Source organism: Littorina saxatilis, linkage group LG17 (genome assembly GCF_037325665.1).
Source record: "Littorina saxatilis isolate snail1 linkage group LG17, US_GU_Lsax_2.0, whole genome shotgun sequence".
In the NCBI taxonomy this organism is placed as follows: Eukaryota; Metazoa; Mollusca; class Gastropoda; order Littorinimorpha; family Littorinidae; genus Littorina; species Littorina saxatilis.
The window spans coordinates 69,029,459-69,045,035 of NC_090261.1; the positions used below are offsets into that span (position 1 = coordinate 69,029,459).

The window sequence follows — 15,577 nt, forward strand, 5'->3', positions numbered from 1 at the left end:
TTAACTTACAACTGTTACTATGTCAATTGAATTCCCAAAATTAATTTAGAAATCAATTCCTCCTCTCCACAAGCAGCAGCTAGGCTGGTGATGGTTGGTATGTGTCCGAGTGGAAAGATGTTGTCATTCCATGTCATTGCAAAAGCTTGGCCAGATCGGGGGCCGAGTAGCTCAGTTGGTAGAGCACAGGACTTCTGGTCCAAGGGTTGGAATCCAGGCCAGGACCGACACTGGTCTACTTAATCAGCCGAGTAGCTCAGTTGGTAGAGCACAGGACTTCTGGTCCAAGGGTTGGAATTCAGGCCAGGACCGACACTGGTCTACTTAATCAGCCGAGTAGCTCAGTTGGTAGAGCACAGGACTTCTGGTCCAAGGGTTGGAATCCAGGCCAGGACCGACACTGGTCTACTTAATCAGCCGAGTAGCTCAGTTGGTAGAGCACAGGACTTCTGGTCCAAGGGTTGGAATTCAGGCCAGGACCGACACTGGTCTACTTAATCAGCCGAGTAGCTCAGTTGGTAGAGCACAGGACTTCTGGTCCAAGGGTTGGAATCCAGGCCAGGACCGACACTGGTCTACTTAATCAGCCGAGTAGCTCAGTTGGTAGAGCACAGGACTTCTGGTCCAAGGGTTGGAATCCAGGCCAGGACCGACACTGGTCTACTTAATCAGCCGAGTAGCTCAGTTGGTAGAGCACAGGACTTCTGGTCCAAGGGTTGGAATTCAGGCCAGGACCGACACTGGTCTACTTAATCAGCCGAGTAGCTCAGTTGGTAGAGCACAGGACTTCTGGTCCAAGGGTTGGAATCCAGGCCAGGACCGACACTGGTCTACTTAATCAGCCGAGTAGCTCAGTTGGTAGAGCACAGGACTTCTGGTCCAAGGGTTGGAATTCAGGCCAGGACCGACACTGGTCTACTTAATCAGCCGAGTAGCTCAGTTGGTAGAGCACAGGACTTCTGGTCCAAGGGTTGGAATTCAGGCCAGGACCGACACTGGTCTACTTAATCAGCCGAGTAGCTCAGTTGGTAGAGCACAGGACTTCTGGTCCAAGGGTTGGAATTCAGGCCAGGACCGACACTGGTCTACTTAATCAGCCGAGTAGCTCAGTTGGTAGAGCACAGGACTTCTGGTCCAAGGGTTGGAATCCAGGCCAGGACCGACACTGGTCTACTTAATCAGCCGAGTAGCTCAGTTGGTAGAGCACAGGACTTCTGGTCCAAGGGTTGGAATTCAGGCCAGGACCGACACTGGTCTACTTAATCAGCCGAGTAGCTCAGTTGGTAGAGCACAGGACTTCTGGTCCAAGGGTTGGAATTCAGGCCAGGACCGACACTGGTCTACTTAATCAGCCGAGTAGCTCAGTTGGTAGAGCACAGGACTTCTGGTCCAAGGGTTGGAATTCAGGCCAGGACCGACACTGGTCTACTTAATCAGCCGAGTAGCTCAGTTGGTAGAGCACAGGACTTCTGGTCCAAGGGTTGGAATTCAGGCCAGGACCGACACTGGTCTACTTAATCAGCCGAGTAGCTCAGTTGGTAGAGCACAGGACTTCTGGTCCAAGGGTTGGAATTCAGGCCAGGACCGACACTGGTCTACTTAATCAGCCGATTAGCTCAGTTGGTAGAGCACAGGACTTCTGGTCCAAGGGTTGGAATTCAGGCCAGGACCGACACTGGTCTACTTAATCAGCCGAGTAGTTCAGTTGGTAGAGCACAGGACTTCTGGTCCAAGGGTTGGAATTCAGGCCAGGACCGACACTGGTCTACTTAATCAGCCGAGTAGCTCAGTTGGTAGAGCACAGGACTTCTGGTCCAAGGGTTGGAATCCAGGCCAGGACCGACACTGGTCTACTTAATCAGCAGACTCCAAGACGGTATTCATGTCCCACCCATGTGTCACAGCAGTAAAAGACCTCGGTCATTCTGCCGTAAATGCAGGTGGCTGATTACACCTAAACACGCACACAACTGGGTAGCATGACTCTTGTTGATGCTAGCTTTCCACTGGGAAGAAGCGACCCAACTTTCCCAGCAATGGAATAATAAAGTAAACGAAATGAATCTGTGGTGGTGAACAGGGTCGTCCATACAAGAAGGAAGGTATCTTTACACCTCTACTGTCTTCATAACAATTCTGCGGCAGGAGCCATAAACCAAAGATTGTGCCTGACACCAATCCCTAGCTCCGAAATTCAAGCAGTACCTATGACAAACTTTCCAGGGCACTTAACTCCATTTCAATTCTGTTTTCCCTAGTCATGAGCCTGAGACAACTTTTCTTGGTCTTCAAATGTTCAATGAACATCAACAAAAATGTTGTGTTCAAATGTTACTTTGCGTGATTTAATGACAAAGTAGAAAGAAAAGTGAACTTATTAATTCTTCTACAAGCACAGAGCAGCAACGACAACACACCATGATAACTCCAGTCAAAGAGACAAAGTTGTGAAACATGCAACACACAGACGTACCGGAGAAGTCATCATTGTCTGTGAACCAGCTGGACGTGGTGTTGAGGTTGATCACACGGAACTTCACATGGAACCGGTCAGGCCTGTGGCAAAGGAAAACGAATATTGTGAGAGAGAAAAAACAACACCAAGACAATTCAATGTGAAACCTAGCACACTGCAGCCTCCTCGGACCATTATCAGGGCTCCCACATCAAGAAAATGATCAAAATGGTGTGCGATCAAATGCAAAAACTGAGTACATTTATAGCGCTTTTCAATTTCACATCCTCACAAATCAGCGCATTTGTGGAAAAGTGTCCACCCTTCATTATTCTTAAGATACTACAGACAAAAATCAGAGTTGGTAAAATAGTGCCAATGAGAAAATGTGTGACTTTTGTTATAAATTCTCAGAAACAAACTTAACCAGCGAAAGATTTTTTGTTTCAAGCTTGACAACATCATGCAACAAACTCAAGGCTGACTGAGAGAAGGGGCATAACTGCATGGAGGCATGCACACAGGCTCCATCCCAATTCAAGTTAATTCCCTTCCACATTCCTTTGCTGTTCTCTTCTAACTGAAACACAGGTTCCACTGTACAGTGGTTTCCACTTTCAAGACCTCAAAAAAATACAAAAATCAGGTCTCAAACAGGAGGGAGTCTTCAAATGGAGGTAAATGTACACAGGTTATGAACAGAAAGGATGAAAAATCAAGGTCTTAACAATGGAAAATGTGAGGAAAAGGTTGTTACCATTGTATTTTCGTAGAAATTCAAATGCAGTCAAATTTAAACATTTATTTGAATTAAGGGGGGACAGGGTAGGCAAGCACTTTTTTTTTTTTTTTTTGGAAACAGCTTGCTGCTTGTTTGATTTTTGCAAGCAGAATAACCTAATTAAGGGAAACCATTTTAAATTTTGAGTGAAAAGCAATTTTTGGGGGTTTTATTCACCAAAATGTGAGAAAAACGTTATAAAATGTGCTTTTTTTAAAATGTTGCAGTTTGTGAACCAGTGCATGTTTTGATCCAATTTTTCTTCTTTGCAGCAATATGTGTGTGTTTAATAATTCTGTGTATCGAAAAGCATTTCTAAGCAATATATTATTTTAATTTAGCATTTTCAGTTACCGGTTCAGTTCTGATAAGAAAAATACATGAGATCCTAACTGTCAGACTCATAAAAACCCAACCAATGCACTGAACTCTTATTCCATACACAGAACTGATGCTGTACAACTCATAAACAACATATACAAAAACTGAACAAATCCATCAAGCCTTTCAAAAGTTGCAACATTTTAATTGTAGCGTTTTGTCTGAAAATTACATTCAGAGAAAACAGCATTTTAAAGATTTGAACCAGTACATAAAAAAACCAGTAGCACAGTGCACCCTGGATTCATATGTTTTTATCAGAATGACCACTTTACTATGTAGGGAAAAGGATTTGACAATCAAATTATCAGGATTTTTTTTATAAACATCATATGAAAACAACCATCTTTGTTTGTACCGATATGAAAACATGAATCAGAACCAAACTGTCAGACTCATAAAAACCCAACCAATGCACTTAACTCTTATTCCATACACAAAACTGACGCTTTACAAATCATAAACAACATAAACAAAAATGAAACAAATCCATCAAGCCATTCAAAAGTTGCAACATTTTAATTACAGATGTTTGTCTGAAAATTACATTCAGAGAAAACAGCATTTGAAAGATTCCAACCAGTACCTCAAACTAGTAGCACAGTGCAGCCTGAATTGATATGTTTTTATAAGAATAACCACTTTACTATGATGGGGAAATGATTTGACGATCAAATTATCCAGATTTTTTTTTAAAAATCATTTGAAAACTCATTTATGTTAGTGCAGATATGAATCAAAACGAAACTGTCGGACTCATAAAAACACAAGGAATCCACTGTATTCTTATTCCATGCACAGAAATGGTGCTTCACAAATCATAAACAACATATACAAAATTGGAACAAATCCATCTAGCCATTCAAAAGTTACAACATTTTAATTACCACATTTTGTCTCAAATTACATGTAGAGAAAACAGCATGTAAAAGAGTCTCACTAGTACCCCGGTAAACTAGTACCACAGTAGAGCTTGAATTAATGGGGTGTTTTTTTTAACCAGAATAACACTTTAACTATGAAGGGGAAATGATTTGATAATCAAATTATCAGATGTTTTTGATTTAAAAAAAAATCATATGAAAACATTAAAAAAGTCAATTATCTGTGTTTGTGCTGATATGAAAATATTGATCAGAACCAAACTGTCAGACTCATAAAAACCCAACGGATGCACTGATTTCTTATTCCATTGCATAGAAATGATGCTTCACAAAATCATCAACAACATTACATAATTATATATACACAAATGGAACAAAGCTATCAAGCCATTCAAAAGTTGCAACATTTTAATTACAGTATTTCTGTGCTCAATCCTAACACTGCAGCAAATTTCTGTAAAGCTGAATGTCCCTTTCCATGTACCAACATGGTCATACGCGGATTATTTTAAATGCAACTTTACCACCCGAAGCGTTGCAAACACCGGGAGAAGAGTAAACAACTGCAGACTTGAATGGACACTCATATGCACTCCAGATGCAGGGCCTGTGCAAATCCTTGGGCTGATGCATCACCTTCTTTCATAATCAGACTGCTATCAGACAAGCATTCAGTACAGGATATAGACCTTTCAGCAATAGATTGAGCTGATCAATGTTGACAAAAGCCCAACACATGTCAGCGGAGTGACGTTGCACAGTACCAGTATCCATATCTGCTTGTGATGGGTCAGAAGATGGCAAAGTATCTGTATCTTCTTATGGTTGGTCAGAAGATGGCAAAGCTGATGTTTCTGCTGTGGAAGAGGGTAGTTCCGGTTTAGCAAACTTTTCCATCAGGTCAATCTTTCTCCTCGCTGCCACCACAGGAGGACTGGCTCTCCCCTTGCTCCAACCTAATAAATACACAAACACTGATTTAATATTTGATACAACTGTCCATGGTTTTTGTTTGTAATAAGCTGCAAATTTTAAGACTCAATATAAACGTCAACAAGTGCTTGTACTTTATTTTGCAAATGACCATGTTACATGGGGTGTACCTCAACTTTTTGGCTAGGCCGGTAAATCAGAAATCCCAATCAGCCCCCAACCACTGAACCAGGCGGGTTTTCTTACAACCACCTCAGCGGCTCGTACCCACATATATGTCGGTTGACGAACACACACACACACACACACACAAAAGACATTCATTAATTTAACAGTGACTCATACTCATTACATGTGGATTTGCACTACTTATTAATACCCAAACACACACAACTTAATGACAAAAAAGTGTATGTTTTAATATATATATAATGATAAATAATTGAAAATAAAAGCAGCCACGAAAAAGCAAAAGAAATCAAAGTATTCTCACCCTGTCACACACTAAACCTCACAGAAGGTTATCTCATATATACATACCGGCCCCTAGCTATCACAAAATTTACATGTCAAGTTTACTATGGGATTTGAGTAACCACACAATCACATACACACAGGAACTAATACTGAAACTAGCTGAATTATTTTCTTTCTTTCTTTCTTTCTTTTCATATTTTTCTTTTAAAATTAATTTATTTCATCACACTTGCTATGTATTTGCTTGTTTCTTGTCTGTTGTCTGTTTTGTGTGTGTGTGTGTTCTGTGTGTGTGTATACATTTTCAGATTTCCTAAACCTAGCACTGTTTGCAGGTGATCTTTATGCTTTTGATTCATGATGATGAGTTGCATCCCCAGTCCTTTAGTTTAACTCTTTTTTTTTCTTTGGTGAAGTAAATTGGATCTATTTTTTTATTCCTTAGTTGATGGAAAAGATTTGACAACAATATTGCTGTCAATGATAGGTTGGTCAGCCATGCTGGTGTAAACCAATCCTTTAGAATTAGAGAACGCTCTCTAGTAGGGTACTTATTTTCCTACGGTCAATGACCAGAAACAGAAACTGTGTCAGTCGTACATCGCTCAGATGCTGCTTCTCAGTTTGACCCCAGACAAAGAATAATGATGACATGTTACACCATAGTAAGCTCTCAAGGACTGGCCAGCGAAGAACAATAAAATAGGGGTTGTGAAGACGATATCACAGAGATGATCGAGGGAGGAGGGGGGGGGGGGGGGGGTGCGGCGGCGGCATGGTCAGTAAATTGGATCAAGAAACCCGCAAAATACTTCAGACACAAACTGTTTATCATTTACCTGCAAACCCTAACACATTCTTACAACAACAACAACATAACAATGTGCAATAAATCACGTTGTCAAACAAACAAGATCGAAAAGAGAAAGAAGCAAAACCCACCTCGTCGAGTCAAGAATCTTAGAATGTCGTCTGCTTCAATTCGATCATGTTGGTTCATTTCGGAGTGTTGTTACTTCCTTCTACTGTTCGCTGCTGCTGGTTCATCTTTCTCTGATATTTCTTGCCACTATGCCGAACATTTCCAATGTTAGGGTTGTTCTCCGCAGCTCAAAACTTTGAAAAATGCTGCTGAATCGGTGAAAAAGTCATGGATTTGTTGACACCGGGGGACTGATAAGTTGTCTACTGCGCTTGCGCCAAATGCCTTTGACCTACATATATTTGCATATATTAATTCCGGGGTTTCGGTTGGAACGGATTCTCTCTCTTTGTGCCTATGTCAACGGAAATTCCCCAACGGTGATGACGTCATCTTGAAGAACGGAAATTTCCACACAGTTTGAACAGCGAAGGGTCATGTCATGTGCGCACATTTACCAGCACGGAGTATCCAAAGTAGACCATTTTTTCGATTTTTTTGATAAAACACAGACAAAAACAACAAAACATCGGTTTGAAAATGGTTTTATTTACATGAATACATGTCTAAAATGACAAAAGCAGATTATTGAATGCATTCCAGGATGTTCAAAGGTGTGAAAAATGCAACAACCCCAAAAAGGTGTATGAGACCAAAAATAACTCATTTTGCCTACCCGGTCTGCCCTTAACAAAGAAACGAAAGTTATTGCATTTAATATATTTATTAAGAGTTATTTGAAAGAGTTCTGATTATTTGATCACGTTTTTTTTTATTAAAACAAAAACAAACACAGAAACATATACATTCCTGTAAAAAAGAAAAAAAAATGTATGATTACAATTATTTTGTTTGATTTATTTTCAGTTAATTAGAAGTGTTGTGTCTCATTATTACATATATCTTTTTTGTCGTGTTTATTGCAATTTTTATTTATTTTATTCATGTAACCCAAGGGGTTTTTTGAAATAAATATTTTTTGAAATAAATATTGACTTAAATTGGGGGGTCTTGAAAGGGGGCGTTCCACTGTAGGAGTAAATAAAATCGCCCTCTGCAGACTCACAGACACATGGGGTGATCCAGCTTAAGACTGATTCTGAGCTGAAGCTCCACAGAACTATCCTTAGACAGCTAAAGTAGGTCATAGTGCTGTGTGTGAGTGAATAATAATGTACTGACCCTTTGTAGACCCCCAGACACACCATGGGGTACTCCAGCTCAGGACTGATGAACATCTCAAAGACAGTGGCTGTTGGCGGTAGCGGATCCATTTCAAACGTCTGCAATCATCAGCGACAAACATTGATTGACTTGCAGAAATCATCTGGTAAACAGCCACACCTGCGCTAGTTTTCAGTATTTTGTTATTACTGGTGATCATACAATTTTCAGTAATCAGACTAGTCCATAACCACAGGAAACAGTCAAATTGACTACAACTGTACATGATAACCATGTAAGATTCTTGTCCAGGGGAGAATGACTCAGTACATGACTCTATATTATTACCAGCTATTGTGTTTTCAGCGTAGCAATAGGGCCCGATATTTAGACGAGACAAGTATAATGCCGACGAGTCGCATTATACTTGTTCGAGTCTAAATATCGGACCCTATTGCTACGATGAAAACACAATAGCGTTTATATAGCTATTCTGACATTAAATTCTGTGTTAAAATCATGTTTTTGTCAGCAACAAGTACCAGAATGGTCTATGTCGTTGATTGCAGACGACGGTTCCCTTTCCGCATGAAGCCACGGAAATAACCGAACATTAAAAAACCCACGGACATGTATTACGGAGAAAACTCGAGATAACCGGATGTTTCGCATTACGTCAATATGCTAGGAATCATATGACGTCATGACGTATCATGCTTGCCTACGTATATTGTATGTTCGAAAGTCTGACTTCTGTTGGGAATTCGCGTGGTGAAGACTGCGGTAAATCTGTAGATGATAAGAGAACAAGGATTGTCTCAGAAGAAACGACTAAATGTTTCAGACCGGTAACTTCATTTCAACATTGCACTATACAATGGACGTTCTATGTGACGGGAGAGTTTGCTGATTTTGTGTTAAACATTGGAGAGATCGTCTGCTAGAATCAGAGATAGGTCGCTTCAGATAGCAGCTTCAGGAAATTTGCAAGGTTTGTTGCCTGTTAAAGAACTGGATTTTACACGTAATGTATGTCATGTACAGTAAGCAACAACAAAAACACACACAAAGCAAATGGCATCGTCTGTCGACTAGTCACAGAAACAAACCTGGCGAGGTATGCGTGTACTTTATACACGTGGAAGAAACCGGAACCATGCGTCTTTGTTATCGACAATATGCTTTTGGATATTGAGTAAAATGGCCGACTTCCGCCGCATTATGCTTTGATGATCGGAAGAGACCATCCAATCACAGCCCCCGAATTCCCCCACGTGTTCATCAGAATAGCTATATAAACTCATCATAAGCTAAAAACTAAGTCCTTCAAAAACCTAATGAGGTTAAAACAAAATAATCATACAGCAAAACGCTACCCCCCCCCCCCCCCCCCCCACCTCCATATCCACATGTTTATTCAATCTATACTTTAAAATAAAAAGAAAAAGAACTTGAATATTCAATTTTCAGCAATCATTATTAACTTTTACTAAACTATATTCACACTGTTCACAGAAAACATTTCCCAAATGAACAAGATTGATTTAACAATAACAGACAGTTAACCACACTTATTGCCCATTACAGTGGTACCTGCAATGTGTGGCCCCTCCTATGAGTGGACACCTCCCTTCAAAGGACATTTTCTGTTGTCCATTTGACTATTATCTCTACCAAAGTATACCTGTCATGACAGGCCACCTGCAATCTAGGGACACTTTTCACTGGACCCTAGGGTGTCCTTTCATCGCAGGTACCAGTGTATAACAAATAAAAATCTCTCCCACATACTTTGAGCAGCATGAACTTGTTGAGGGGCTCGTACCACTGCATGAGGAAGATGCCGGAAGGGACGGCGCCGCACAGATAGCGGTAGCCGTTGTAAGGGTTGCGCCCCACACAGCACCGTGTGCAGCCACGCGTGTCAGGAACCTTACTGGTTGGCTGGAGGCGTCTGCACACACACACACAGACACGGCAAGTTGAGCAAGCTGCAGGACTTAGTCAGTCCCATCTTGCAGACCTCAGAGACAAGGAAAACGACTATCAAGTGAACCAAATATTTTTGTTTTTTTGTTTGTTTGTTCGTTCATGGGCTGAAACTTCCACGGCTTTTACGTGTATGGCCGTTTTTACCCCGCCATTTAGGCAGCCATACACCGCTTTCGGAGGAAGCATGCTGGGTATTTTCGTGTTTCTATAACCCACCGAACTCTGACATGGATTACAGGATCTTTTTCGTGCGCACTTGGTCTTGTGCTTGCGTGTACACACGGGGGTGTTCGGACACCGAGGAGAGTCTGCACACAAAGTTGACTCTGAGAAATAAATCTCTCGCCGAACGTGGGGACGAACTCACGCTGACAGCGGCCAACGGGATACAAATCCAGCGCGCTACCGACTGAGCTACATCCCCGCCCGAACCAAATATAAAACAAAACAAAAATCAGCTTTGTACCAGACAGTATCCGTTGTTACTCAGCGTGCCAGATGAGCACAGCTGTGGTTATACTCACAGTAGACAAAGCTACAGACTGTTCTCCTCCACTTATTGTTCAATCATTTACAAGGCAAGGAAAAAGGTTTCATCCCATTTCTTTTTTTCGATTAAAGCAGTGTTGCTTTGGTCTTGATGCCAACTTCTGACGGGCGCAGTAGCCCAGTGGCGCAGTGGCCCAGTGGCGCAGTGGCCCAGTGGCGCAGTGGCCCAGTGCATAAGATGCTGGCCTCCAATGTGGAAAGTTGAGTGTTCAAATCCCTGCTGCGCCTGCTGGGTTGAGGGTGGAGGTTTTCTGATCTCCCAGGTTAACTAAAGTGCATTTTCTGATCTCCCAGGTCAACTTAAGTGCAGACCTGCCCGAACCTTATATTCCTTTGTGTGTACACTCAAGCACAAGACCAAGTATGCACAGGAAAGATCCTGTAATCCATGTAAGAGTTCGGTGGGTTATACTTATAGAAACACAAAAATATCCAGCAGGCAACACGACAGAATAATCAACAAGACAACTGAGGCTGCCAAACGGACGAAGATAAAGATTTAAGTGTAAGTTAAACTGAAAAGCATCCAACCCACTGGCAGTGCGATCCTTACCTTGGCACAAGTTTCTCGGGTATTTTGTTAAGTTGTAGTGACAGGCGACTGGTCTGCCGAGCGTGAATCATGATCAGGTCGTGTCTGTACAGCGTGGGCGTCTTGCCTGAAACAACAAAACACACACACATGTACCTTTAGTCACTTAGGAAGGGTACAAGACACCGATCACAAAAGTGCCAGAATAATCTATGGATGATTCAGTGGATGCCCAATGGAAAAAAAATAAAATAAAAAAAATTAAACACTCAGCTTTAACACTATTGTGACTAGCACTGCCACGGCGTTTACGTCCTGCCTGCCCAAGCTTGCCACCAAGAAACTTCCCAAAAATCAGTAACTGTAAAGAAATCTGTCTAGCAAGCTTGAATTAAGTCCAATCACCACCAAATTTTGTGTACTAATTCAAAAATGGATGCCCAGTTCAGTCGTGCTATTTATAAGTTTGTCACGCGATTTGTTTTAGCAAAGGGGGGTGAAAGGGGGGTGAAAGGGGGATAATTTGTGTTTTTTAACGTTTTTTTGTGTGTGTTTTATTTTCTACTGCTTTTTTTAAAAGTTATTTTTTAACAGAAAGTATCATAAATAATGTTATAACCAAACAAGGTGTAAAACCTATGAATTAGCTGAAATATTGTTAACATTGTACATAGAAATAAGGAGACAGTACAAAGAAAAAAACAAGCAAATCACGCATTCACTCACAGCATCCTGACTCAAATGAAACAAAACTGTAGATCTAACACTCACCAAATGATGTCTAGGTAATCCATATTGAATATAAGTCACATTTTCACAACAAAGTACCAACTGTACACCTATGAACAATTCCAAAAGGATTTGAAGGCTCCAGCCATCCATTGTTATCAGTGCTGCCACGCCCCCATAGCTCCTGCACGATTCCGAGATACATGTTCGTCTAGCAGTATCACCGCCAACCACGTGTAGTTTGCCGACTCGTACTAGCAACAACGGGACTGTTTCTTCCTCACTTTCACTGCTTGTATCGCTTTCGTGAGGCGAAAACGATACGTCCGAATCATGCTCTACGGGATCCTCTAGGTCCAACATCCGGAGAATCTCCTCCCGAGACAAGGCTCGCCTTTGATTCATTTTTTTTCCCTCAAAAACGCACACAAATCAGGCGGATTTGCAAATGGCAGAAGGGGACGCCAAGTGTATCAAGGGAAACAACTCAATTTATTTGCAAGCTTCAAAAACCGGGAAGCAATCACGAGTCGTGTACCCTCTATGGCTGGTACTGAAAAATGCGCGTCCCGTCCAAGGGCGTGTCAGCGCTGGTACTGATTTATCAGTGTCCCGTCGCGAAAGTGTTAACCCTACAGTATAAAGTTGAAAGTTGAACCCCCTATTCAGACTGACAAATCCCCCCCCCCCCCTTTAAAGATTTCCTCCCTGATTTTTCAGATTTCATGTTCATAATCTCTGTAAATGTACGTCCATTTTAAGACTTCATTTTAAGACCTGATTTTGTTTCTCTCCAGACTGTTGGAGGCCTAAGAAGGGGGTTCCATTGTACTAGACAAACTTCACAGGTTTGTTTCTCTCCAGACTGTTGGAGGCCTAAGAAGGGGGTTCCATTGGACTAGACAAACTTCACAGGTTTGTTTCTCTCCAGACTGTTGGAGGCCTAAGAAGGGGCTTCCATTGTACTAGACAAACTTCACAGGTTTGTTTCTCTCCAGACTGTTGGAGGCCTAAGAAGGGGGTTCCATTGTACCAGACAAACTTCACAGGTTTGTTTCTCTCCAGACTGTTGGAGGCCTAAGAAGGGGGTTCCATTGTACCAGACAAACTTCACAGGTTTGTTTCTCTCCAGACTGTTGGAGGCCTAAGAAGGGGGCTCCATTGTACTAGACAAACTTCACAGGTTTGTTTCTCTCCAGACTGTTGGAGGCCTAAGAAGGGGCTTCCATTGTACCAGACAAACTTCACAGGTTTGTTTCTCTCCAGACTGTTGGAGGCCTAAGAAGGGGGCTCCATTGTACTAGACAAACTTCACAGGTTTGTTTCTCTCCAGACTGTTGGAGGCCTAAGAAGGGGCTTCCATTGGACTATACAAACTTCACAGGTTTATTTCTCTCCAGACTGTTGGAGGCCTAAGAAGGGGGTTCCATTGTACTAGACAAACTTCACAGGTTTGCAAACGACTGGGGTAAAACAGAGTTTTTAAATGCAGCCCACTGTTACAATTACAACTTATTGGCATTTTCTTCCAGGGGTTTGCATACACATTCAGAAGAACTGGATGGTAATTCTGGCTACATGAATTCAGTCTCACCTGACAGAGACATAAGTGTGTCCTTTATCACGTAGACCCATGTGCTTTTTCTTGCATGTATCTGAAAGAGGAAACCAAAAATGAATATATAACAGCACAAAAATCTGTCACATACTGACAACCAATACCAAACAATTTTTCAAAATAAAGGCTTCTTCCATTAGAAAACTTGGCTTTTTATTGTAACAAGTCATCCAAAAAAATTGTCAATCGGGTAAAATAATGAATGATGGACAATATAAAAATCTTATCTTATTGTTAAAAGATGGATGCACACTCACCAGTTCTAGTGATGCCTCATGAATCTCATTTAGGTTGAGAGTGTAGAGACCCTCATCAGCACCAATCAAGATATACTGATCTGTTCGCACACACAAAATATATCATATACAAGCCAATGAAACCAATCAATTTGCTTCCTCAAAAGTAAATGTAAGAATTTTTTTTTTTTAAATAAAAATGTAAAGTTGTATTAAGAAAATCAGCCTAGCCTCCTTCGGAAGAACCTCTTTTCCGCAACTTTTTCTCTAACTTTCAAGTTTTTTGTTTAACTCTTTCTTTAAGACTAAGTCCTGAAAAGATGAACGCATTTCTGCATTTGATTCTCATTGCGCATGTTTGGGATTATTGGCATAATAGGGAAAGCATACCTCTAGAAGCTGGATGTACCCAGCTGGCTGTGTGGTTGATATGAAGAGGACAGCCATTGAACACTTTGGAGAAACAGGCACCCATCTGCAATAGACACCAATCACACATCAATACACTGTGACTTAAACTAAAACAGACATAAAAAGACCAAACAATACTGTACTCACGGTTTTGACTAAGACCATATGAATAACAAAGCGCGACGTTTTGACCACTGGTGCCTTCCTCAGGCATCAAACACCAATGCACTCTGACTTAAACTACAACAGACAGCAGGTCTGCCTACCCTCCAAGTGAAGCTTCAGGGACAAAGTTCTGTTGAAGATTAAAATAAGTCGATTTTGCGCGAAGCGCAACAGTCGAGGTTGCGCGAAGCGCAAGCGAGCCGGCTAAGGGGGTCCGGGGGCATGCCCCCCCGGACATTTTTTTTGGCCAAAAGGACACAATTGGTGCAATCTGGTGTCATTTTACCCTAACATTGCCTTCAAATCATCTTGCCAAACTTGAACATTGTCACTGTAAATGTCACTGAAAAAATGAAATTCAAACTTACAATATTTACATTTTGTACAAGGTTTGGTGGTGTCACTGCATTCATTTGGAGCTGGCCTGAAGGGACCTGTAATAGGCACTCTTCATGTCTTTGAGCTCCTTGTTGGTGTAAACTCTATCCAGAGCTTCACCGGGTCTCGACTTGGCGACAAGTGCTTCGAGAGTGTCTTTTGCCATGCTGCCTCTAAAATCTGTCTTGTTCTTGCGGACCACCGAGAAAATCCTCTCGCAGTAATTTTACTAGTATTGGTGTTTGCCTTTTCGCGTGTTTCTTTATTCTTGATGTGATTCGGGCCTTCCACATGTCGTCGAATGTCATCAATGCCGCCAGATTTACAGCCGAATTCACTAACACAAATCGTGCACAAAACCTTCGTTTCGACACTTCCTGGCTTGATACACGGGTATGTCTCCATATATTTCTCGATGTATTTCTGCGGACGCTTCATTTTTTTCGCAAGGTCATTATCGGTTTCACACACAGCGAGATTTTCTTTCCTTTTTGACGCCATCTTTTCTTCGACCTTTTCTTCTTGCAAGAAGTTGACGCGCATGCGTATTAGCTACAAAAAGCTGCTCGGCAATAGTCGGAACCCGCCTACGTCATTTCTTAGCTGTGGCTTCGGCAATTTCCGGAAGTCAGTCACCAGGCAATCTCTCTCGCTCACACTGTTGTGAGCGTGTTTGGAATTTTTTTGAGTTTCCGGGACGCATTTCGAACATCCGTATTTTCCGGAACACTTGATAAAATTTATTGATTTCCGGGACAAATACGGAAATTCCGTAACGGTAGGCAGACCTGAGACAGCCACAGTTGCTATAACAACCATGGGTGTTACTGGGAAAAATCAAAAAACCTGAAAGGCAGGGGTCCAAAATGCTCAAGTTTGAAAGAAAGTTTCTGGACACCGACGAAACCAAATCATAATAAGCAAGATGGCGGCAAATCCAAGGGAGCGAACCGAGAAAGCACGCGAACCG

At 41.7% G+C, this 15,577-nt stretch overlaps 1 protein-coding gene and 1 long non-coding RNA gene across 7 annotated transcripts in view; both read right to left on the reverse strand.

The window, feature by feature from the left end:
- The window catches only part of LOC138952328 (mitogen-activated protein kinase kinase kinase kinase 5-like), a 78,986-nt gene that overhangs the window by 35,535 nt on the left and 27,874 nt on the right, over nucleotides 1-15,577 (reverse strand). For all 6 annotated transcript variants that reach the window (XM_070323973.1, XM_070323969.1, XM_070323971.1 and 3 more), the window contains 7 exons: nucleotides 14,044-14,128; nucleotides 13,675-13,754; nucleotides 13,394-13,454; nucleotides 11,092-11,197; nucleotides 9,789-9,951; nucleotides 8,016-8,116; nucleotides 2,474-2,556 (listed from right to left, as the gene is read on the reverse strand). In XM_070323973.1, the coding sequence (XP_070180074.1) occupies nucleotides 2,474-2,556; nucleotides 8,016-8,116; nucleotides 9,789-9,951; nucleotides 11,092-11,197; nucleotides 13,394-13,454; nucleotides 13,675-13,754; nucleotides 14,044-14,128 (679 nt within the window). The remainder of the gene's footprint in view (nucleotides 1-2,473; nucleotides 2,557-8,015; nucleotides 8,117-9,788; nucleotides 9,952-11,091; nucleotides 11,198-13,393; nucleotides 13,455-13,674; nucleotides 13,755-14,043; nucleotides 14,129-15,577) is intronic.
- LOC138952329 (uncharacterized) lies at nucleotides 3,742-7,530 on the reverse strand. The gene is made up of 2 exons (XR_011451349.1): nucleotides 6,854-7,530; nucleotides 3,742-5,457 (listed from the first exon to the last, which is right to left on the reverse strand). It is a non-coding gene; the product is annotated as an uncharacterized lncRNA (long non-coding RNA).